Source organism: Crocodylus porosus, unplaced genomic scaffold, assembly GCF_001723895.1.
Source record: "Crocodylus porosus isolate Cpor-Errol unplaced genomic scaffold, CroPor_comp1, whole genome shotgun sequence".
Taxonomy (NCBI): Eukaryota; Metazoa; Chordata; order Crocodylia; family Crocodylidae; genus Crocodylus; species Crocodylus porosus.
In genome coordinates this window covers 5,512,038-5,537,445 of record NW_017728947.1, presented here as the reverse complement: position 1 = coordinate 5,537,445, position 25,408 = coordinate 5,512,038, and the positions used below count along the sequence as shown (strand labels likewise).

General features: G+C 42.8%; 1 protein-coding gene across 1 annotated transcript in view; it reads left to right on the top strand.

The window, feature by feature from the left end:
• TRPM5 (transient receptor potential cation channel subfamily M member 5) overlaps positions 1–25,408 on the top strand; it is a 75,818-nt gene that overhangs the window by 39,046 nt on the left and 11,364 nt on the right. Inside the window, 11 exon segments of the mRNA XM_019551006.1 lie at positions 506–651; positions 1,892–2,004; positions 4,546–4,645; positions 8,015–8,058; positions 8,290–8,521; positions 15,197–15,315; positions 16,123–16,255; positions 19,316–19,490; positions 21,107–21,275; positions 22,163–22,341; positions 24,529–24,661. Of these exon segments, the coding sequence (XP_019406551.1) occupies positions 506–651; positions 1,892–2,004; positions 4,546–4,645; positions 8,015–8,058; positions 8,290–8,521; positions 15,197–15,315; positions 16,123–16,255; positions 19,316–19,490; positions 21,107–21,275; positions 22,163–22,341; positions 24,529–24,661 (1,543 nt within the window).

Here is a 25,408-nt window from a genome sequence, read left to right as displayed (position 1 = left end):
TTAGGCTAGATATCAGGAAGCGCTACTTCACAGTCAGGGCGGCTAGGATCTGGAACCAACTTCCAAGAGAGGTGGTCCTGGCTCCTACCCTGGGGGTTTTTAAGAGGAAGGTAGATGAACATCTTGCTGGGGTTGTTTGACCCCAGTATTGTTTCCTGCCATGGTGGAGGGTCGGACTAGATGATCTGCTCAGGTCCCTTCCGACCCTAGAAACTACGAAACTGTGAAACTATGAAATGCCTCCTGCACCCCCAGAGCATGCGTAAATACATCTGAAGCTCACAAATAGAGCAGAGTATGCAAGCACAAAAAAAGTACAGAGTGGGCACCTAATAGCCATGAGGAATTCCCTCATGTCTTTTCTGCAATCACTGAAATTTAAGGAAACATTTTAAAATATATTCCTAACACAATGGACGCACTTGCCAAAAAAATTCATTATTTCTCCCCTTGCTCCAGTACACATGTACGCACAAATTCATTTTCTGTTTCATTCATTTGACAGAGCTATTCAGCGAATGTTATCACAACAGCGAAGACCGAGCTTTTGCTTTACTGGTGAGAAGAAATCAGTACTGGAGCAAAACCACATGCCTCCACTTAGCTACAGAAGCAGATGCTAAGTCTTTTTTTGCACATGATGGTGTCCAGGTAAATGAAATGCAAAGAAGCTCCTTTGGTTTCTGTGAAAGGACCTGATTATACTTTTAGGCTCACTGAAACAGGCAGTATACAAACTGAATTACAGTGGAAATTATCCCAGTGCCAATTTTCCACTGGCACTGGAAGAAGCATGTATTCTCCACCAGGGCTTTAGCTCTCCACGGTTAAAAAAAGCCTCCACCTACTGCCTTCCTTTTCCCATTCTGGAGCATCAGAGGATAGTACCCATTCTTTATAGAATGACTGCAGCCATAACCTGACGGGGTCTAATGCTGCTGCACAGGGATGTGAGATAAATCCCACTCCATTAGAGGGGTATTAGACATCTCTAAAGCCTTTTTTCTCCCCACTTCAGAATTAACTCAAGTTGTAACTTGAATATGATCCCTAACTGGAGCCCCAGCCACACACAAAAATTTCCAGTTTCAGAGTAAGAGTCCTTTTACCTCTAATCAGCTGGCCCAGAGGGGATAGATTATGGTTTGATTTAATACAACCCATCACCACTTAATATAATCTTTACTGATACAAACTAATTATTCCCTCCATTGCCTTATCCAAAATCTCTTCCTGTGCCCAAAAAGCACCTGCAAATTCTCCCACAATTCATTGAGAAAGAATGCATAAAAGGCTCAGTTTGCTGGAGTGCAAAGTTCATGGGATCCACCCGCAGACTTATTACACACCATGCATGAATAAGTGCTGTGCCAGTGTAGAGGCACTGCAAAATGACATTTGAGGTAACCTAAAGAAGGAAAACTAAGTGTTCAATGCTCAGAAACCTGCAGCAAAGATGGGGACCAGGTATAGAAATTATACTTCTGTTGGCATAAGTGATTGGAAACTGGTCTATACCTGTAACAAAAGGTCAGCATGCAAAAATAGTCTATACCAGTAACAGAACAGAAGCTTGGTGCACACAGACTGGGTTAAAAATGGTGGAACCTGGTCTAAGATTTGCTTCTCCCTTCCCCACCAAAGGGCAAATGTGTGTTCTGTTTGCTATTGATCTAAACTATGGCACTTGCAGAAAACCATGCAACTTAGATTGATTCCACCTCAGGCTTTTTGAATATCTGTACCTACCTAAAGTCTAGTTTAAGAAATGTTTCCTGCCCAATACCTCCTAAGGCTTCCTAGAGGAGAAACATAATTTAGCTGCATGTGCATTTGCATTGTGTCATGCAAAATGACTTATTTTCTAAACATTTTTTCCTTTGACTTTTAGGCTTTCTTGACAAAAATATGGTGGGGAGACATGTCAACAAGCACACAGATCTTGAAGTTAATCTGTGGATTCTGGTGTCCTCTTTTAATCTACACAAATGTAATAGCATTCAGGTATACACAGAATTCTCCATTCTGCAGGAGATGTCCAAGGGAAGAAAAAGAATTGGTAAAAAACATAATGTGCTTCAGTGTCAGCTAAGAGAGTGGTCATCATAAATGCAGTACTGGCAACCTCAAGCATTTAAAATAATGAGTTAGGCTTTAAAAAACTACCATATTTATCTGAATACAGGAAGACCCTGAGGCAAGACAACCCCTCAGTATTGAGATTCTACACTGGAAAATTTACAAATGTATTACAATTTTCCATGTATGGAATCTAATCATTGGAGTATCATCTTAAATGTCTCCCCCTCCACTACTCCAGGTGGTGGGGGAAAGGTGATGAGAGGGGCAGTAATGGGGCAGGCAGCTGGGGGTAGACAGTGGGGAGACAGTAGGAGGGGGGGAACATGATATGGCAGATCAGGTGGGGCAGTAATGAGGCAAGCAGTAGCGGATGGTGAGGAGCAGATGGTAAGGGGCAGGCAGTGTGGAGGTGGGACGACAGGCAATTTTCCCCCTTGCTTCCTGTCCCCTCCACACACATGCCCCACTGTGCCAGCCCCCCCCTGCAGCCTCAGGCTGCCCCAATTCCCCCTTTCCCTGTTCCCTCTTCTTCCCCCTCCATGCCACTTTTACCACCTGCATCCTCAGATCCCTGCCCCCACCAAGTCTCTTCCTCCCACCTGCCACTCCACCTCCCTTTTACCTTTGCTGCATGCCAGCAAGCCCCATCCCTGCTGAAGCCTGAGGCACTGAATATGGCTTCAGTCCAGACCTGTAGCAGCAGCTGTGTTGAGCTGGCACGACTCTTCCAGCCTGGCCCCACAGCACTAGTGCCAGCTTCCTGCTGCTGCTGCTGCTGCTGCTGCTGCTGCTGCTGCTATAAGGCCAGGTTACAGCCATGCTCTGTGCCCCAGGCTGCATCAGGGACAGAGCCTGCCAGTGCAGAGCAAAAGGTAAGGAGTGCAGCAGAAGGGGAAAGAGAGAGCAAAGTGGTGCGGGGCAGGACAGGCAGAGACTGGAGGTTGTGGGAGAGAAGTGTCGGGGATGAAAGGGCAACAGGGAAGGCAGGCAGTAGCTGAGCCACAGCAGTTCCCTGCACCCTCCCCACACTGCCTCATGCTTGATTGTAAGTCAAAGGGCTTTTTTCCTCATTTTAAATTGTAGGCAACACCTGGTCTGCTAATGGAGTAAATATGACACTGTCAATTTTAAGTCAATCAGGATTTTTAAAACTTAAAATGTGATTTTAATGTTGTTTCTAAGAAGTTCAGGTTTTCAGTTCTTTCCTCTGTAATGGAGGTGGCTAGAATCTTGTTCTTTCCTTTTTCAAATAAAAGCTGAGTAGTTTTTGCAATCACGTGCATCCAGGAGCTGGGACTTTTAGAAAGACTACAGCATGTTGAGAAAGCTGCATTAAGAATCACAAGGATTTAACCGCGTTCCTTTTAAACTCATTTTAAAGCAAGTGAAAAACTTCTTTATGGCCACAGTCATCATTAATTATTAAAGCTAGCAACTCTAATAGCTCAAATATAAAGTCTTTTAGTTCAGACATGAATCGCAGTTCAAACCTAAAACCCTTTGAACACAAACCTTCACTTGTCCTTTAAAATTAATCTTTCTGAAATTGTTCTCCTGAGAACACTTCCACCTCCCACATAGTCTCCATCTCCCACTCCCCAAAACAGAGGGAGACCTCAACATACTTTGGTGGGGTACAGTGGTGGTGCAGTGAAGGGATCTGTCTGCAGCACCAAATAGTTTTGCCAAGGAGTGCTACTATTAAACATGATATACATCCATTCTGCACACACTACATCTTGAGATAGGGAATGTATTGGGACATGATCAGTGCTGCAGAAAGACAGCTACATAACATCTATACTGGAGTGCATCTCATGCAGTGCAGAGCAGACTGACTCACCAAGGGCTTCTGCAGCCACTCTGGAGATGAGAGCTGAACTTGACTCCAGATTTGTGTTGAGTCATTCCTAGTTGGCTCAGCTATAAATGAGTATCTTGTCATTCAAAGGTGGCCACATGTGATGCTAGCCACTTAATTCTCTTGCATGTCATTTTCTAAAAAAAAACCTCATGAACCTTAACACTGTTAACCCCCTCTGCTTGAACAGGCTTTGATCCTTCATCACTACATGTTCACTACAGCCTACCAACTTCCCCCATCTCCATTGCACTGGCCCAGAATAATGGCCAAATCTGCTACAGCTATGTTAGCTTGCAGGGTTGACATAGTGGGTTTATTCCTTCACTCACTGTCTAGCACACTGACTTCCTTTGAGGGGAAACTTGTCAACCTGCTCCATTTATTCTAGAGCAGAAGATCATCCCTTTTCCATTGGCTCTGTAGTCCCTTTACCCCCTCTCAAAGAATACATATTCTCCCAACCTTGCTAGTTCCTTCTATCCCCATAATAGACACTCTGAGGCAAAAAGCCAGGCCAGGCTACAGCCATGGAAATTCCAAATCAGAAGTGAAAAGTTGCTTCTCCACTGTCTTTCAGTAAAAACTGTATTTCCTTACAGTGAAGAAAAACAATCAAAGAATGAGCCAGAGCCATTTAGAGAGCTGGACAGCCTAAACACAGAAAGAACTTTGCTTTTTTCCATAGAGGGAGATAGGTAAGTATGAGAGCATCCATGAATACTGTTTGGAAGTTTAATTAAGACATAACAGTCAAAGCATGGGATATTTATGAAGGATGAACGATTAGCTGATGATTCAAAGGGCAGCTGAGGGACCTCTGTCAATCATTAATCTTCAGGAAATTCCGTAAGCTTATTATTATGATTCTGTAAATAGAATATTAAAGATGATCATGAAGCCATTTTTAAATAACTTGACTGGTCTCTACAGGTCACTTTTACAAAATTGATGCCCTTTGTACTAGCCAGATTCTCTAAAGCAGTGATTTTCAAAGAGAGTACTATGGCACCCTGGGGTACTTTGAGATCTTTTTAAGGGTGTTGCGAGGAGAGGGGGCAGTCAATATTAGCACTGTTAAATGTGCAAATGCCTACACATGATTCATAAGACAAAGCCAGAGATTTAAAATAGGAATCCATAGTGTAAAAAAACATTGACCTATTGAGGCCTTTCTGAGTTCTTTACAACAGAAAAATAGCATTATTATTTTTTCGCAGTCAAAAAAGGAGTGAAAACTAAGTGCCGGTAATTTCTGAGGGGTACTTGAGTCTAAAGAGTGTGAGAGCCACTGCTCTAAAGCAGGCAGGTCAAACTAATATGGCTCCACAGGTTGGATAGGTGGAGCATGGCTGGTCCCCAAGCCAGATCAGGCTCACGGACGCCTCCCCTCCCCATGCCTGATCCAGCATAGGCATCACCTGCCGTGCTTGGTTGGGGATGCCAAGTGAAGTGAGCACCACCAGCAGTGCAGCCCACGACACAGCTGAGTGAGCACCACCAGCAGAGCAGCCCACGACACAGCTGAGTGAGCACCACCAGCAGAGCAGCCTGGGATTTGGCCCGAACAAGCACCAAAGGCAGCACACAGCCTGGATGCTACACAAGGAATGGTCTGGCACAGCAAAATGGGCAGCACCAGGGGCCAGTTTGTGGGGCTCTGCAGGCCAGTCACTTAGCTAATGGGAGACACTGAGTTTGGATTTAAGGTCTAACACTGCACAAAATAAGTGGTGAGCTGCTCATTGGCCACAAAAGAGACTTTGGAGTGAAGTTTTCTGATGCTTAGTCTTATATGTCCACATCTTCACAATTCACCCTAAAATAGCACCTAAAGATTTAATTCAAAATCAGCATCCTATGCCACTAGATGCATTGCATATGGATCACTGAAGACCGATGCCATGGGTAGTTAAAGTACAGATAAAATGAAGAGATGGATAAAATATTATTCCATTCCACAAACAGGAAACTGAGGTACAAAGAGATCATTTGACCTGCCCAGAAGCACGTGTGAATTCTACAACAGTTTGTGATTCCATCCAGATCTGCTGAATCATAGCCTGTGCGCCTTAACCACAAAGCCCATCAGTTTAGCTCTGAACGTAGCCAAGGAATTTCTACTGTTAAGAAAGAACTATTTTGCTTTTGATAAGTCCACAACACTACTGCTGCTAAAGGGACCCACATGTCTGAAACAGATGTGTTCTGTGCAACAAAAATGATGAACCTTGCCGGAGGTGTCTTCCCAGGGTGTGTTATTTGATTCAGCAGCATTCATGAAAAGATATGAACTGCTGAATCTGAGGGAGTGTCATCTGTGGGGGAGAGCCGTAAAATGAGTCAGAACTTGGGTTCCATTTTTAGTTTTGGCACTAAATTACCAGTACTTTACAGAGAAAACAGAATTAGTTTCTTTGTTTTCCCCGTTCATAAAATGGGTATAACAGCACAACTTTCTCCAGGTGGCTGATATTACTGAATGTCTATAATGCATTCCATGCCCTAGAATGAAAGGACAGCATGCATTTTATACTATGATTTTTATTACATTTGCTATTAAATCTCAGAAATATGTTTTAATAAGGAGATTCTCTCTCTCCCAAGCTGTTTCTCCTTCTGAATCCCACAGTGAAGTCATAATTATCTGTTTATAACACTAGTCTGTTGCCATGGGAATGCCTGTGATCATCTCATCAATTTAATGTTACAATGACTTCATTGTAGAATCAACAAAAAAACAGGCAGACTATAGGGGAAAACTTCTCTTTATAACAAATATAGTTAATAATTATCAAGAATATCAAGGGAAATTAAAAACCAGTGAAGAATCATTGCTTTGAATTTTATGCAAGATGTAGGTAAAGTTCTCCCCAAAGTGTAGGTCTCTCATTAAAGAGTGTACTCCATAATGTCAGAAACACAAAATTAAAAGCCCAATAATACCTTAGCCTCCATACTGGCAATTTAGTTTTTTCGGAGTGCAGCCACAAGAAACAGTAAAATAAGAAAATACAACGCAAGATTTTACTGGATGAAGTTGCTGCCAAGTAGAAGGGTTTCGGATTATCTACGTAGAATAATTTACATTTTCTGTAGGCAGAATTTTACATCCTGGAGGACTGAAAAACAGTTTGCAGCCACATGGAACAAATTTCTCCTCAATTACCACAATATTAATGCAATCCAAATGCAGTCAGAGCTTACATTGATGTATAGTTTATAAGCTGGGTTGCTTTACTGAAATATTCTGTGATACTGTTTAGTGACTTACCAGAACTTTAATCTTAAGGGCTGTATCACACTACCCTTAGTCAAGGTACTTGTTGAGTAGTCCCACTGACTTTAGCAAGATTTCTCAGTGAATAAGGTATTCCTTAATGTGACTAAGCATGATTCATTTTGGACCTAAAAGAAAGCTGCTATTTCAAAATGAAATCTTTATTTAGATTATCATCTTGGATTATTTTGGTTTTAATAACTGTTAAAGGTTAAATTTGATTTTTGTACATGGAACAGTAATAAATAAGAGCCCTTTCTGTTCTTCATGCAATATTTGTATTGAAAAGGTGCTAGGGGCATATTTAAAGTAAAACCAAAACAAAACCAAAAGCCCCACAGCCATATCAAAATGAAAAACACTAAAACTAAAACAATTAGACCATCTTTTAAAGCTGGTTTGATGTTAAATGCATTCAAAATCTAAAAGATGGGCCTATCAGTGTTTCTGCTAAAGGGCAAAATGCTTCCAGTGATTTAACTAGAGCTATTCCAATTTACAACAGGGGTGCTCAACCCCCAGTCTATTGGTTAGATCTGCCCTCCAGTGCCATGTTATCCGGCCTGCAGGGCTTCCCCACGGTCTATGGGGAGGCCTGCAGGCTGTGACCCTGCATGCTAGATTGTATGCACAGGGCACTGTGTGGCCTGATCCCAGCTTGCAGGTCTGGGGAGGGGTGGCACAGGGCCTCAGAGCCTGATCCCATTACAGAGGACCAGGCAGGGGTGGCAAAGGGCCCCAGAACCCAATGCTGGCATGCAGGGGTTAATGCCCTTGAGGCCTGATCCCAGCAGGTGGAGGAGGTACAGGGTCTTGGGGCCCAATCCAATAAAGGGTCTGATCTAACCCACAAACCAGCCTTGCATCCCTCACCTGGCCTGCAGGGCCAAAAGTTTGTCCACCAGTGATTCACACTATCCAAGTATCAAACCCTCATTGTGTCAGATGTGCTAAGCATCAGACAAGATCAGGCTCAGTGTTCTTTTACAAGCCCACTTTAGAAACCTGTTGCCAAAATATTGCTCTCTTTGTTTTACAGGGGAGATGGTAAATTGGAGAAGCAGAGCCCTTCTGAAAATGTAGCGTGGGCAACGTTCATGTTTACACGATGGGAAAAATTTTGGACTGCCCCTGTGACAGTATTTATGGGGAATGTGATCATGTATTTTGCTTTTCTGTTTCTATTTACTTATGTCCTTTTACTGGACTTCAAGCCACCGCCCCCTGAGGGGCCATCTGCCAACGAGATTATACTTTACTTCTGGGTTTTCACATTGGTTCTGGAAGAAATCCGACAGGTCCGTAACCCACTGCCTAAGTAATCAATTTGCTACGTCTCGTGGTAGAATGACAGGTTGGCTTTCAGTCTGAATGATTCCACAGTCCTCAAAAGTGGTGTTTCAGGGACAATTTCACACTGGAAAGTACTACAGGGATTTCATTGCTCTCCAACTTCTTACCTATACAGAGCAAGCAGTGCCTTTGTTTCACCAGGCACCTAAAACTCCACCCTTGTTTTCAATATTCTAGATGGCCTGCTGCTTACCATGGGACCCACTGGGTGTGTCTACATGTCACCCTGCGGCAATGTATCAACACACAATGTCACCATATGGTGCACTATGGTGATGTAGTGATCATGTATCTACACGTGTAGCAGCGAACTCCCTGGGTATAGCACACCGTTATTGTGGCATAGTGGCAAAAAATACCCATCCACTGCACACATGGCACAGTAACTGCCCATACTGTGCTGTGATTTATTATGTCCAAAAGAAAGTACTAAAGCATGGTGCCACAGCAATGTCACTATACAGCAATGTGTAGACTCACCCACTAAATCCTCCCTCTGCTTTCCCAGCTGCCTGTCTGCCTATCCAGTGTGAGCCAAAATTGCTGCTCCAGCTCTTCCCATCAGAACTCCAGTTCCTTGCCAAGAACTGCTGCAATCTACCCCACTTCCTTTTCTTGGACTTTCCTAATGCTGATTCTCTTCCCACTTGCTCCCAAAAGCAAAAAAGATGCTTGGCTCTTAAACAATTTAATGTTTGTTGTTCTCAGCACTTTTCAATATAATCCATTAGTGAAATTCAGAATTTTAAAAGATTAGTTCTGCAGTCACTGATTTTTAGCATATCCTCAGCTGTCATTCTTAGGAGCTGAATTCATGTGCATACAAAAAACTTGACTGCTTTGTGTATATACAGCTGTCCTCTATTGGATGGTAGCAAGACTGTTTTGCTAGGTGTTATACAGCCTGATGCTAGAACAAGGGTGGGCAAAATATAACCCACAGGCCAGATATCGCCTACCAACTGATTGTATCTGGCCTGTGGGTCGGCAGCCACAAAGTCATAGGATCCAGCCCATAGGGAGCTGGCAGTCCCAGCTGCTGCATCGTGCTGGGCAGGCAGGCATGTCCTGTCCCCATCCCAACCCTGTCCACAGCTTACACCAGCTCCCGCCCCACATGCAGGAAGTAGCCTGAGTTCATGCTGGCATCAGCTGTGGATGCTGCATACAGGTCCCTACCAGGGATCGGGGTGACTGCTTGGGACTGCAGCTAATGCAACAGCATCACCTATGGACCTAGGAGGATGTCCCAATCCCCAGGGAGAAGCTGCTGTCTGTATCTGTAGCTGATGCTGGCACCTACCTGGTCCAGCTTCCAGTGTATGGGTTGGGAGCTGGTGTAAGCTGCAGGGCCATGCTGTAGGTGTGGGACAGTTGAGGGGAAGGGGAAGACAGAGAAAAAAAAAGCAGCCCTGCCCATGATGAGCAGCGGCGGCTGGTGCTGGGTGTTGGGCAAACCAGGACCCAGCAGTGGGCACACTTACCGCTTCTGGGGCCCTTCCAGCTGCAGCTGCCCAGCGCCTGTGCTGGTGCTGCCCTGTGGCTCCTCTGTGCTGTTACCGCTGCCATCCCATGGGCCTGGAGGTAATGTGGGGTGGCGGGAGCATGGAGGAGCCACAGGGCAGCCCAGAATGGGCTCTGGGCAATTGCAGCCAGAAAGGCCCCATAAGCAGTGAGCGTGCCTGTTGCTGGGTCCTGCTTTTGTCCAGCACCCAGCCCCAGCCACTGATCATAGCTGCTTTTCTATGTCTGCTTCCCCCTTCTCCTTGCATCGTTTCCCTCTCCCTCACAACAACTGTCCTGCATCTTCAGCATGGCCCCACAGCTTACAACTGCTAGCCCAAGCCAGAAACAGCGCCAGGCAGGTGCTGGCATCAGCTGCGGGGGCAGGTGGCAGCTTCCCCCTGGGAATCGGGGCATCTGCCTGAGCCGCTTCTTGGGGTAGAAGGGTGAGCTGGACACTGAACCTGCTGAAGCTCCCACCCAAGCTCCCCACCCCACAGCCCCATCTTCATTAGTGATGTGTAGGGGGTGCATGCTGGTGCATGTGGACACTGAGATTGGCCGTGCACCCCCTAGAAGCGCCAGCCGCGAAACCGGAAGTGCCGGTGGAAGTGCACTTCTGGTTTTGCCAGTTTTCCTGCTGGTGGTTCCATGCTTGATGCTCAGCCACTGGGGGATCCTCCCCCCCGCATTGGTGATTGGCTGCGGGTGACCCCCCCAATCAGCAAACCTCCCTCAATCGGCAATGTGGTGCCCCCCCCCAGACTTGGGAGCCACCAGTTGCCCATGCCCATCCCACATAGGGAGGTTTGGTGAGCTGTTGGGGGGCGGGGGGGTGATGACCTGGCCCATGACAGTTCCCCAAAACTCCCTACGTGGCCCATGGGCCCATATAATTGCCCACCCCTGTGCTAGAACATTAGCTCAAATGGTAGGAAACAGTCCTCAAAGTTTTACCCTCATTACTGTGAAGCTTTAAATAGCCATGGCTTGCCGTACTATCAAACACAGGAATAAACCACAAATTTATAAATTTTTTTCAATGTTTTGTTGGAGTACATTGTTTACAGTCATGCTGACAACACAGAACAACTGAGTTGAGGACTGTTTATACAAAATCTGCAAAGCAACAATCGTCCAGTTGCAAAATGTGAACACTTAAGTAAAAGAACCAACTACTGTGTGTAGATGCTGGAATTTGCAGTTATTCTTCAGATAAAGCATTTTAATGTGCTGTATGGAGGCCAATGCCTAGAAATTGACTGCAGTCTGACTGGGAGAATTTTTTTAAAAACAGAAAAATCTATAATCAGCCTTCAGTGAATGCAGTGGTCCAAGAAGAGACCATCATAACCTGAAAGTGAATGCATAGCAAAGACAGTGGTGTTGCCATGAAGGCTTTAGCTTCTTCAACAATGAGCGGATGTTTTTAGAAGGACTGCTATCAAGAGATGGGTTCTATCTGATGAGAATGGGGAACAGCATCTTTGGGCATCATCTGGAAGACAGCTTTAAGCTAGGTTCCATGGGAGATGGTGATCAAAACCGTCCAGCAACAGAGTACACGGTCTAGAGAGGAAAGGACCCAAAGAAGCAACTCAACTCTGGGAAAGGGCCAGAGAGCTACAGGATTGCAAAAGGGAAGCAAGTAAGCCAAAATGCAAAAGATGGCTGATAAATGTATACAAATGTGAGAAGTTTGGGAAATAAACAAGATAAGCTGGGAGTTGCACTCTGAGAGAAGAACTATGATCTGACTGGCATCACAGAGACCTGGTTGGACAGCCCTTATGACTGGAATGTTAGCATGGAAGGTTACACTCTGTTTTGGAAGGACAGGGTTGGGAGAAAAGGTTGTAGCACTGCCTTGTATGTCAAAAACCCATACACCTATTCTCTGGTTAAGGAAGAAGATGGCAAAGCAGAATGCATTAGGGTAAAGATGAAAGACACAACACTGATATAATAGTTGGAAGGTAATAATAGGCCACCTAATCAGGAAGAGAAAGTGGATGAGAAACTCTTCAAGCAGGTGATAAATCTAGCCAAAAGCTATGGGATGGTACTGATGGGAGATTTCAATTTTCCAGACATCTGCTGAAAGAACAATGCAGTCAAGTATAAAACATCAAGCTGGTTCCTAATATGTGGAGGACAACTTTTTCTTCCAGAAAGTGGAGGATACAAGTACAGGATCATCTATCTTGGATCTTGTCCTGATTAACAGAGGAGAACAGTGTGTGTGTATAAAGGCGATGGGTAATGTGGAAAGAAGCAATCATGATACAGCAGAATTCCAGATCATGAGACAGGGAAAGCATGGGATCAGCAAAATTAGGACACTACATTTCAAAAAGGCAGATTTTATCCAACTCAAGGAACTGACAGGCATGGTGCCATTGGAGGACAGATTGAAGGTACCCAGGAGGGCTGGGAACTTCTAAGTGGCACAGTATTGGTAACCTAACAAGAAACTGCCCTGACACTATGGAAAAATAAGAAGAATGGCAAGAGACCAATGTGACTGCACATGGAAGGAGCTTCTAAAATGCCTCAAATGTAAAAGGAAAGTGTACAGGCAATGGAAGAATGAACAGGTCACCAAGGCCATGTACCAGGAAATAGCAACAACCTTCAGAGACAAAACAAGGAAGGCAAAGATAAAGAATGAGCTGCACCTGGCAAAGGAGGTTAAAGACAACAAGAAGAGGTTCTACAACAGGGGCAGGCAAAGTCCAACCCATGGGCCCCTAGACTAATAGGTCCATGGCAGAATGGCAGGAGGTTTTGAGTGGAGTCCCACAGGGGTCTGTCTTCAGCCCAGAGCTGTTCAATGTGCTTATTATTTGGATGCTGGCATAGAAAGCTTCTTGAGCAAATTTGCCAACAATATGAAACTAGAAAGGACTGTGAACTTGGAGAATGAGAGGGAAATTCAGAAGGAAGAATAATAAAAAACAGATACAAAATGGGTACAGCTGGCAGGATGCCAGCTCTATGGAAAAAGGACTTGGGGGTCTTGATAGACCACAGACTGAATACGAGCCCACAGTGTGATGCAGCCACACAAAATGTGAATGCGGTTTTGAGCTGCATCAAAAGAAACATTAGATGGAATTAGGTGATAGTGCCTCTCCGTTCATCACTGGTTAGTCCTCATTTGGAGTACTGTGTGCACTTTTGGGCTTCACATTTTAAAAAGGATGTGGAGAAGTTAGAGAGGTTCCAGAGGTGGGCAACAAAGATGACTCAGGGCTTGGAAGTCAAGTCATATGAGGAGAGGCTGAAGGAGCTAAGTGTGTTCAGCTTGTGGAAAAGGTGCCTACAAGGCAACATGATAGTAATCTTCAAATACCTGAAAGGCCACCCCAAAGAAGAGGGAAAGCACCTTTTCTCTCTTGCTGCAGAGAGGAGAACATGGATCAATGGTCTGAACTTGCAGCAAAGCAAGTTTAGACTGGATATTCAGAAATCTTCACTGTGAGAATAGCAAAGGAGTGGAACAGACTGCTTTGGGAAGCTGTGGACTCTCCATCACTGCAGGTGTTCAAGAAGAGGTTTGACAGCCATTGGTCAGGGATGATCTAGGCATAGCTATGCCCATTTTCTACCATGGGTATTCTCCATGATTCATGACTTTGTTAGTTGCTCCCACCCTGCCCAGTGCCCCCTTTTCTGCTATGTGTGTCAACGGTGTTTTTAAGCCTTCCCAGAGACATTGGGTATTGGTTATAGCCAAGGCTGGGGACTTCAACTGAGGTGTGCTGATTCCACTGCTAAGAGCAAAACTGGAGGTTCCTGGCTAGAGGGTCTTGACCCTCTGCTCAGGTTTAGACCAATTGCTATATTTGGGGTCAGGAAGGAATTTTAACCCATGGTCAAATTGGTAGGGACTGTAGGGGTTTTTGCCTTCCTCTGTAGTGGGGGGCATGGCTCTCTACCCAGGCCCTCTTGAGCATATGTTGACACTATATTATAGAAGTAGGACACTGCCTGTTGTGGTTCCCCTGCTTTACCTATGGCAGGTTAGGGTGTTAAGTCTATGTTGCATCAGGGTTGAGAATAGTCTTATGTAGAGTTTACACTGTCAGCAGTCCCCCCAAATCAAGGATGAAATCCATCAGGCTTAATGGGTCCTTGGGGGATGGAGGAGACTAATTCTGGATGCACACATTCTTAAGCAATGGGGGCATGTTGTTGGGCAGGGAAGTGGGATTTGCAGCCCTGGACTGGTCTCCTTCTCCTTTCTCCGCTGCTGACATTCCTTCTCGGTATCGAGTCGTTGGGCCTCAAAGTGGTGCATGCCTTGGTGGACCAGGTGGCACCACACCAAATGGTCAGCAGCTTGCTCCTTCCAGGCTTTGGTGTCAATGCTTCCATGCTTGAGGGCAACCTTGAGCATGTCTTTGTACCAGTTCCTTTAGCTGCCCTTTGAGCATTGGCCAACGGAGAGGTGGGAGAAGAGAATCTGGTGAGGGAGGTGGTTCTCAGACATCTGGACGCAGTTGCCCATCCATTAGAGTTGTTTTCTTAAGAGCAAAGCGTCAATGCCAGTGGACGCAGCTTAATGGAGGACACCCATGCTGGTCCAGTGGTCCTCCCATTTGATACCCAGGATTCAATGCAAGCACCGCTGGTGAAAGCTCTCAAGGGTCTTAATGTGGCATCGGTAGATGGTCCAGGCTTCATTGGAGTAGAGAAGGGTGGTCAGCATAACAGCCTTATAAACCAGGGTCTTTGCTGACTTCCAAAGTTCTCCATTTTCAAAGGCACATTGTCGCAGCTTGAAGAAGGTGGCACTGGTGCAGTTGACCCTGTGCTGAGAGTTATGTAGAGGTGTTCAAGAAGAGGTTGGACAGCCATTTGTCAGTGCTGAGAGTTATGTAGCGTTTAAACTATGAATGCATTGGATAGTTTGTCAGGGGGTTGGACTAGATGACCTTTGGAGTTCCCTTCTACCCCTACTTCTCAATGACTCTATAAGACTTGGGTGTAATCATCCGACTTCAAGAATTGGGGCTTTCAGATAAACAGCAAATACTGCAAACCTGCAGTAATTTCCATGAAAACAGGCTAAATCAGATACATGAATACTAACACCTGTTTCTCTTTAACAGAGCTTCTTTACAGATGAAGATACCAATTTAATGAAGAAATTCAAGCTATATGTAGAAGATAATTGGAATAAGTGTGATATGGTGACCATCTTTCTGTTTATAATTGGAGTGACCTGCAGGTGTATATCCTTTGTGATTTTTGCCATTGTATCTGTTCCATATGTCAAGGCCAGACATCAGTAACATAGGGCTAGAGATAGATATGCTATAACATGGAGTAAGCATAAACATGCTAGATTTACACATTTATGTGAGGACAGACTCTGGCTTTTATTTTCTATGACTTTTTGTGACAGTATAATCTTGATTGTGCTGAATCAGCCAGACACCCACACTCTCTAAATTTCTGCCAAGTTTAAGAAGTGGTTCTCAAACTTTTCAGATTCAAGGCACCCCTCAGAAAATACCAGCTTTCACTAGGTTGACTATGAAAAAATAACAGAGCAATGTTTCTGTTGCAAGTTGTTCACAGACCACAACAACAGGTTAGAATGTGTTTGACCCTGTGGATTCCTATTTGCAATCTCTGGGTTTATCTTGTGAACTGAGTGCAGGTGTTTGCACACCTACCATGCTAATATGGTGTGCCACCCTTAGAAGGATCTCACAGAACCCTGGTTGAGAATCACTGCACTAGATGAGGTCTCACAGTCTAGACAATTACCTGTCTAGTACATGGCAATGTTGCATTCCTCTTCATGAGCACAGTATATCTTACCTCTGTCTAATTTAGGGCTTCATATGGCCTCATCACCATTGAGAAGGGAAGGCTGATGTTTCCCCATGTGCTGGCTCCTTCTCATTACTGATACAGGCTCTAAGCCTTCACCCTTTCTTCACCTAGACTGCATTAAAGCAGTATGCATACATCTATGAACAAAGTTTTTGAGGAATCTTGATCATATTTCATTTGCTGTATTTCACAGAATGCTGAACTCAACATTTCAAGCTGGCCGCACAATACTTGCTATTGATTTCATGGTATTTGCACTTAGGCTTATACATATTTTTGCTATTCACAAGCAACTGGGGCCAAAGATCATAATTGTGGAAAGAATGGTAAGTATGAAGGACAACATGAGACATACTTGGAAATTTGAAACAGACAAAGGGAGGACAGGAAACATTCCTGTACATTACATTTTTAAGGGAGTCTGTCTATAACTGCAGTTTGACTGATGTTGCAGTAGTCCTGTAATCTAATGGTTTTCCCGAGCTCCCTGGTGCTCAGTTCTTCATTCTTTTCATTTTGTGCAGTCATTAACCGTAGTCCACCAAGTGAAAAGGTGGTATCACCCACCCCTTCCAAACAGCTTTAAAATTATTACACACGGGTGCAGTGTGGCAGTGAATTAGACCCTTTGTCTCCTGTATCCACTCTCCTCTTCCTTTACAGTTTAGGAGTATATAGGCTACACAGATGGATTTTCTTCTTTTACTTTATTTTTCCCCACTGCCCACTCCTCCCCTCCAATTCACATTTTCTACACTTACATTTATACAGAACTGTTTCTCTGCTCTGGGAACCATGTCTATTTAGAGTGAAGAATTTGAAATGGAGGACAGACCAATTACAGAAGAACCCCATTCCACATGGGGAAAGAGGTTATGTCAGATAAATGGGCTATGAAAGTCTAGGCAAGGGCATAGAGGAGTAAGAACCGCACAGAGAAAATGCTTTCACTTGCACTCTGTAAACCTAACTTACACTGAAAACTTGTTCCTGCTACCTGTGACAGTGTGTGTTACAGACGTACTGATACAGTGTTTCCGTTTACTATCATATTGCCACAAGAAATAACACACCATCCAGTTATGTTTCTGGGTATATAACAGAACATTTTGGTAGTATTTATTTGGGTATGTTAATCACAGAAGCCACTTAGCATGTGTTTGTGATTAACACATGTTAATCCACAAACACTTGTTTCTGGTTGTTGCTCACCCTAGAACTTACCAAAACTATAATATGAATAAACTCTGAAACTGCCATGCTATTTATATGTGTGGTCTGCATACTCCTAGGAGTCCACATACCATGTCTAAGGGCTCTGCAAAAGATGACCATGATCAATCAGAAGTATATGAATACCCACACTTACAGTTTAAGGGGCCCACACCTCCATTCAAAATTTCCAAAGGGGGCTACAAATGAAAAAAAGGTTGAAAACCATTGCTTTATATCTTTACCCAAGTCAAAGAAATAGAAGAAACTTTTACATCACGTTGCCTGGACTCAGTAGCATAACTATAGGTGGATGATTGAGGCACTAGCCCCAGGTGTGCTAGAGGGGGCTCATGAAAGCAGCTGCCCACACGCTGGCCCAGCTGTCACATCCAGCCCCAGCACCTGTCATCAATGGTGCAGACCCTGGCTGTTACACCTCTGTGTGGGGTAACAAGAGGGTAAAACAGTGGTTCTCAACCTTCATAGACTCAAGGCACCTCATAAGCCTCAAGGCAGCTCTCAGAAAATGGCAGCTCTCACTTTTCACTTATTTCTTCTGCATGGAAAATAATAGAGCAATTTTTCTGTTGCAAGCTCAGAAAGATCACAGCTCATCAGAATGTTTTTGACACTATGGATTTCTATTAGAAATCTCTGGATTTATTTTGTGAACCACTGTAGGTGTTTGTGCTGTAACAGCTAGCATTTCACAGTACACTTAGCAAGATTTTGCAGCACACCAGGGCACCCAGGCTGAGAATCACGGGGGTAAATGAAAACTATGTATTAGCTTGTGCACAGCATTAGTAGATTTTTATTACAAGTTGTGCCTGGACAGTGCAGCTCTCATCTACAACAACTCCTTACTCCTCCAGATTGAGTGCTAAGCTAACCCAGGACAACAAATATATGTAGTGCACATCACAAACACTATTATTTACAATGGCACTGGCAAGTACAGTCAATCAACAGCAATATGAACAAAAACTCTACCTTAGAAAAGACCATAAAGTATAAGCTTGATCCTTCTCCCATCCAAGTCAATGAAAGACCACATAATGACATCAGTGGTTCAGAACCATGTCTCCTGTCAAAGTAGTAAAGAAAACTTTATATTGCTAAGACATTTCCTCAAAGGTACATCAGAGGGTTTAACATGAGATTGTATTCCTTCAGCAGCAAGAAAAGATAAGGTTGTCTTGTCTGCTTTCCCCTTTTTCATTCTGCTATAGACACGGTAGCTGTCCAAAATAAGGCAAAAGGCAGTTATTTAACGGAATTCAAGTAGAGAATGAAGATTGCTAAAAAATATTTCCAAATTGTTTACTGTCTTTTCTCAGCTACCACAACAGGACAGCCCCTAAGCACAAACAAATTTGAAACCAACTCCGATACAAAATAAAATAGGCGAACACCTGAAATATGCCCACTGTATCTTGTTTACTTCATCTCTTGAATTACTACATGGAATTTCAGACCATCTCTTCCAAACTGAAATACCTAGGCTTTCAGCTAACCGCACAATTGTAAGATCTAATTAAAATGAATCTACAGTCACTAATGGACTCTGTCAAATTAGATATGGATGGGACAAAATGCTCCCCTCACACTGGGGAAAATTATCATGCTTGAAATAATTATTTGTTATTAATTATGTTAGGATTCAATTAATTTTGCTTCTCTGGAGAAAAACATTTAGAAGTAGGGAGACGTAAAAACTAATGACATCAGTCAAAAAGAAAACCCAAGAAAGATCTACATGGTCTTTGCAGACTGCAACATTTATTCTGCAGGAGTTGCAGCAGAATATTGAATGCTCTTTAGTTTATACTATTTGTAGAAAGGTAGTCAATAGAATTGTTAGGTCCAACTGAAAGTCTGATTTGAAAAGCAGACCAAAGCACATTTCTAAGTAGCAAAACTACAGACGGGTAAAAATATAATTTAAAATAGCCCTTTATCTGTAAGGGGCAGCAAAAAGTTCACAACAAGAAACGCTAACCATAAAACTATCCTCAACCCTGATGCAGCCGATAGATGGCAGAGCATTCAAAAGGGAAACTAAGCCAAGGGGTCTCTAGCTTTCCACCTCAAGCTCTGGAAGGGATAGGAGGACCCCTCTGTCATGCTTTGTATATTGAATTGCAGTCAATGTTTTTTCTCTCTTTTAGATGAAGGATGTTTTCTTCTTTCTCTTTTTCCTGAGCGTGTGGCTCATGGCCTATGGTGTGACAACTCAAGCCTTGCTTCACCCTGATGACAGCCGAGTAGAATGGATATTCAGAAGGGTGCTCTATCGTCCTTACCTTCAGATATTTGGGCAGATTCCACTGGATGAAATAGACAGTGAGCATTTTTTTAACATGATCACACTACCATAGAATAAGCGTCGTGACTCAGACAACAATGGGGTTGTTGTTGTCTTATCTTTGTTTTGCAGAACAAAAAAGTCTTCATGGTATGATTGTAATACTGGGATACTGCAGAGTGATAACCTATATTTGGAGAGTTATGCTGCAACCTTGATATAGACCTTGTCTGTACTAGGGCAAACCCTCACTCATTTAACACTCATTTCAACTTAAGGGTGGCTTATTCGGTTTTGTTAAATTTGTTCCTAAAATGAAGGATGCCCGTTGTACACGGAAATAATACATTGCCTTTTGCATCAGTTTAATTACATCAGTTTAAAGTAACACCTTTAAAACAAGACAGATCTGCAAATTGACAAGCATTTTTACTTTCCTCCTGAGAGGCAGGGCTATTTTGTTGTTCAATTAGCTCAAACCGAATAAGGCTAGTCGCTGTTTCAAACAAAAAAATATCAAACCCTAGCCAACTGATCCACAAGACATAGGAATACACAGACAGAAGGGGGGCTGAGGTGTATTACCCAAGGAGGAAAGGTGGGAACAAAGTAGTTCATGCCCAAGTCGGATACTCTGTTACAGAAACTCCACTCTCCACGGCATGAAGTATTACTAGCAAAATTTAAATGCAAACCATGCATGAGGTGATAGATTGTAAGACAGGGGAGTCTGAAGGAGAAATGAAAAAGCATTCCCTCCATTTATCAGCAGAAAAAGTATGTCAGAAAGAGCAACAAGAACAGCACAAGAGACAAGAGAGCAGGTTCCTACAGAGAGTTTGTCATGTAGCCTGCATAACAGCGGGGTGCCAGTTAGGAGGCAAAGTTATAGGAGATAACAGCCACTAAAACTAAGAGCTCAAAGGTCATTTGTAAAAGATTAGGAGATTTACAAAACAGCCTGGGAATGACAGATGATCAATCATATGGATTTACAAATACAGTCACTGCCTTAGATTTGCATGTTAACAGAAAACCTGTTAAGTGTTTGTGCAGCACTGTTCCTAGTTCTTAGAAGAAACTGGATTAAGAGATGCTAATTCATCTTCTGTTTGTATTATACTTAGTGTCTTATCTCACATCCTCCCAAACAGGACAAGCACCATGCTTAGAAAAAACAGATTTTTACAGTCAGCTAATAGCTGAATAAATACAGCAGCTCACTTGTCCTCAGGCAGCTCACAAGCTGTTTAAGCCAAAACTTCCCGCTAATTCAGCTGTGAAAGGGTTAAACACTGAATTTAGCCTCAGCTACTTGCTGGCTTAGAAATACATGGGGACCGTTACAGCACAGTGTCCCTATGCTGCTATTCTGGCAAAGAAAATCACCTTCCCTGTTTAAGACATGCACCCCAGTTTTGGAGGCCTGATTTTGGGAAAAAGTGGGCATGCTCTGTGAGTAAAAATAGTATCTCTAATTTATAGTACCTTAAACTTCAGGGGTAGTTTAAAGTTCTTGAATAAAATCCCTCATCTTGATCTAGATGAATGAACTCAAAGTCCATCATCAATGATTAAATATAGCTGAAGAACACGCTCTCCACATCAAAACTCTTTGTTTTATTTCATTTCCTCCTCCCTCTCTGTATTACAGCATCTCGTATGCGCTCTGGGAACTGTTCATTTAACCCACTGAAGATTATGCAAGAGAATTCACTGTCATGTCCTAATAGCTATGCCAACTGGCTGGTCATATTGCTCTTGGTTATTTTCTTACTAGTCACCAATGTGCTCCTTATGAATCTACTAATTGCTATGTTCAGGCAAGTCATCATTATTCACTTCAATCATTTTAAGATAGGGATTGGTAGAACTGTAGGAAGAGAAGGCTTATAGAATGCATATATAGAAAGCATCATAGAATACAATCCTAGGATATAGAAGGGACTTCCTGAGCCATTTAGTCTAGTCCCCTGCACAAATGCAGAATGTTCTGTTCTTACACTATCCCAGAAAAATATTAGCCCCTACTTGAATGCCTCTCATGAAGGAGGTTGCTTAACTTCCCTGGATAGTTTACTTCAACACCCTACCGTTCTGACAGCAAGGAAGTTTTTTTCTAATTTTTCAAGTGCTCCTCTCTAATCATTTTGAATATATTAGCAATTTTACAGTTTAGTGTTGCTTTTCAGTTAATTCCTCATCCCCCTTTCACAATCCCCATAAAAAACCAAAGTGGGGTAAATCCAGGGTCTGGATTTTGAGCTATACAGAACCACTTTGATGAATTTGCAGGTACAAAGTAGCTGAAAAATAGAGGCTGCAGGCTTACCCATTTGAAGATTTTCTCATCAGAGAGTCCCTTAAATGAGGCATTTCCTTGAATACTAGAGTAGCTCTATTAACTTAAAATGGAATGATTGATAACAGCTGAGGATCTGACCTATTGTGTTTGCCTGACTTACACTGGAAAAAATAATTACCAGCTTACGTATTGCTGTCTACTGGCTGAAGGCAACAATTTCAAACAACTTAGTCTCTAACAATTGGCATATACAGCATTTTTATTGTTTAAAAAGAACAATGAGAAAGAATGAAGGGACATAAGTCCTGAACCTAAATGGTACTAGGATCTTGTAGCATTTTGATCTTGTAGAACTTCAGTATTTTGGTGAGAAAAAATGGTTTAACTTGTTTCTTCTTATTAAAGTTACACTTTTCAAGTTGTTCAGGGCAATGCAGACATCTTCTGGAAATTTCAGCGTTACAACCTGATTGTTGAATACCATGGGCGACCTGCCTTAGCCCCACCATTTATCATCATTAGCCACATGAATATGATTCTTAGAAGAATCTTTAAAAAGACAGAACACAAGAAGGAGCATCTAGGTGAGTTGCTAAAAGCAATTAGCAATAGGTTGATATGGAAACAAATGGTGTCAGGTGACAAACAAGAAACTGAGGAAAAACATGTAAACATTTCAGTGAAAAAAAAGTTCCTATTTTCATCTTTATGCACAAGCAATGCAAGGAGAATATGTAGGTTAAAAATTATGTATACTGGAGCTTTGACAAATTTGTTCGTATAATAATGTTGAATAAAGAACAATTGAGGAAAACTAACAACCATTTATTCTCAATGAGAAAGAAGGATAAGTGGGCTGGATTTATGAAGGGATAGCAATGGATATATTGCAAATAGAATATTTTAGCTAATAGCTATTATGTCTATAATTAGTCTGCTTCTGAATTTTAGACAGTATTGTACAGCATCCTTGAAAATGTGGGTTAATTTCTAGTGTTTCCAGTTGAATTGCCCATTAGGAAGATAGAAAAATAGGATCTTACCCAAACTTATGGGGTCCTTTAGAGGGAAAAAAGTAAATAACTATTTTTATATGAGCCTATGACACACAAGTAATTTCTCATGATCTCCCTGGTACTTCTCTGTATTTCTAAATAAATATCTCCTACAATAGACCTATTCACACAGATTGCACAGGCTGACTAAGCTCTGGTGCAAAATGCCAGGTGCTGAGTGTGCTCTATAAAGCTCCAAACAGGTTTGGGACCGGGTAAGTTGCAAGACTGCCTCTCCCTTTCTTAACCTTGGCATTACTGCTGCAGTGGAACCATCTGAGCTAGAACTCTCTCAGAGAAAAGGTTGAGGGTAGTGTTTTTTCCCAGAGGTCCTCACCTTCCTTTTGAATTAGCCCTTTTCCCTGGTTGGCTACAGCCCAGATTCATCATCCATTAGGGCATGCTGCAAAGCCCATCTATTTATGCAGGCTTTGGGGAAGCGATAGTCCTAATTTGTTGCATGTTGAGAAATTGTGTCCACTTGACCAGAGGATAGGATAGGCACTTATTTTTATTTCTTTGGTTTATAAAACAATGTCGCATTTTATGGGGGTGAGTTTTGTTAAGTTTTATTTGAAGGGTTCAAATAGCACGTATTATCATTAAGAAACTGAGACAAGAAAGTACATTTGAACCCACATCTTCAAAGGTGAAATCCCAGTTAGAGCACAGAAGGAAATGTCTGTTGTATCAAGAGACTAAACATTTAACCACAGGCTATAGGCAAAATGCCATTGTTTAAAACAGCAGTACTATACATTATACCAATTGTGGAAAACAAACTATGGATTTCCCCCCTCTTTTTATGTTAATATAAATGAAACATTGTTTCTTGGCTTTAAAACAATACACACAACAGAGGACAGAAAAATATCTATTGTTTCACTTGCCCAACCCCTCCCCCCATCACGTCCCCCTGGTAATTATATAGCTAAAACTGCATTTGGGAACAGTTTAATAGAAGCCCAGAATAGATTTTAGCTAAACTGATCACATGGAAGAAGTAGGGGGGTAAGTCTGCAAAAAATGTTAGGCAGTTGGGGGAAGCGATTATTCTCTTTGTAAAAGTTTTGTTCCAGCTCCTTTGATCTATTCTGCTCCCCGACTCTAATATCTCCCCCCCAGCCTCAGTGTCTCTCTAAGATTCCTGCCTTTAAAGTAAAACCTCAGATAAATAAATGAAGGCCTGGGCCCAGACAGTCCTCTCGCTGCAGGAATCCAGCTATTTTTGACTACCAATCTCTTTGTCAGAGATTCTTTCTTTTCTCTTTCCTTACAGCTGGGCTGGGGAGCTGGCGCAAGGTCTAACAGTCAATGAGCAACCCACTTTTAAAATCTGTAAATGCCTTCAAATTGTAAATATTGGGGTAATGTCCCCAAATTACCTCAAATAAAGTTGCTGAACCACATCTAGGACAGGGCAAGCTTGTTCTTTAGAAAATGCTTATAGAAAAAATAATGGTCCCAAACTTCTAATAGGGTATCCTGTAGACAACACAGGATAATGGTCCCAAACTTCTAATAGGGTATCCTGTACTTTACAGAAAGATTTCATAATCTGACACTTCTGCCACAGAAAATCCACAATTAACTCCTAAATATTAGCTGAGCAGACATATAGCTCTGATTTTCCTTCCCTCCGAAGTATGTATTCAAGCAGCTTCTCAAACCCTCAGTGTTTTGTTAAAGATATACCTTTCATGTCTTTTTACACAGAAAGAGATCTGCCAGATGGCCTGGATCAAAAAATCATAACGTGGGAACTGGTACAAAAAGAAAACTATCTTGCAAACTTGGAACAAATGACAAAAGAAAGCAATGAAGAAAGGCTAAAGAAAACCTCTAACAAGTACACTTCTATTAATCTTTCAACATTTCTGACCTGGACTTTTGATGCTAGTAATGGGCAAACCTTGTAGCTCTGTGGGTCATAATAAATAGAGGGAAGTTCAGACACTTCCCAAAGCTCATATGACCACTCAAAACTAAGCACAATTAGGTTAGAAATACATATCCTTGAGAGCTGAGTGAAGATGGCATCATTGCCATCATAGTTCTAACTGGGCAAGTCTACATGTGTGCCCAACTGCTCAGTTGTTACTGTGCAGATGTTTAGTACTATAGCTTGAGCAACTACTAAATGACTGAGCAGTAATGGTTGGTACAGCACAGTCCAGGCACTGTACAAGTCGCTTCCGACCCTACTGCGTGGCAGCATTAGCAGTGCTACTTGTGGTACTGTACAGAAAGGCTGCTTGTTGCTACTGCACAGTAGCGGCAGCATCATGGTTCATGCCTACCGAAGCTATGCTGCCATAACAATGAACTACGTCACCGTAGCTTGTCAATACAGCAACATAGCATCTCATATAGATGCGCCTATTGTCCTTAAGATGTGCGCAACTACAAACAGACTGAAATTCGAACATCCCTAAAGTAAAACGCACCTGAAAATTTTGTTGGGAATCTCATAGTATCACGATGTTATGTGCAACTGTGTCGACACCCACACAGTCAAATGGGTCGCCAGCTGGCTGGAGGGCTGCACCCAGAGGGTGGTAGTGGATGGGTCCTTCTCAACCTGGAAGGACGTGGG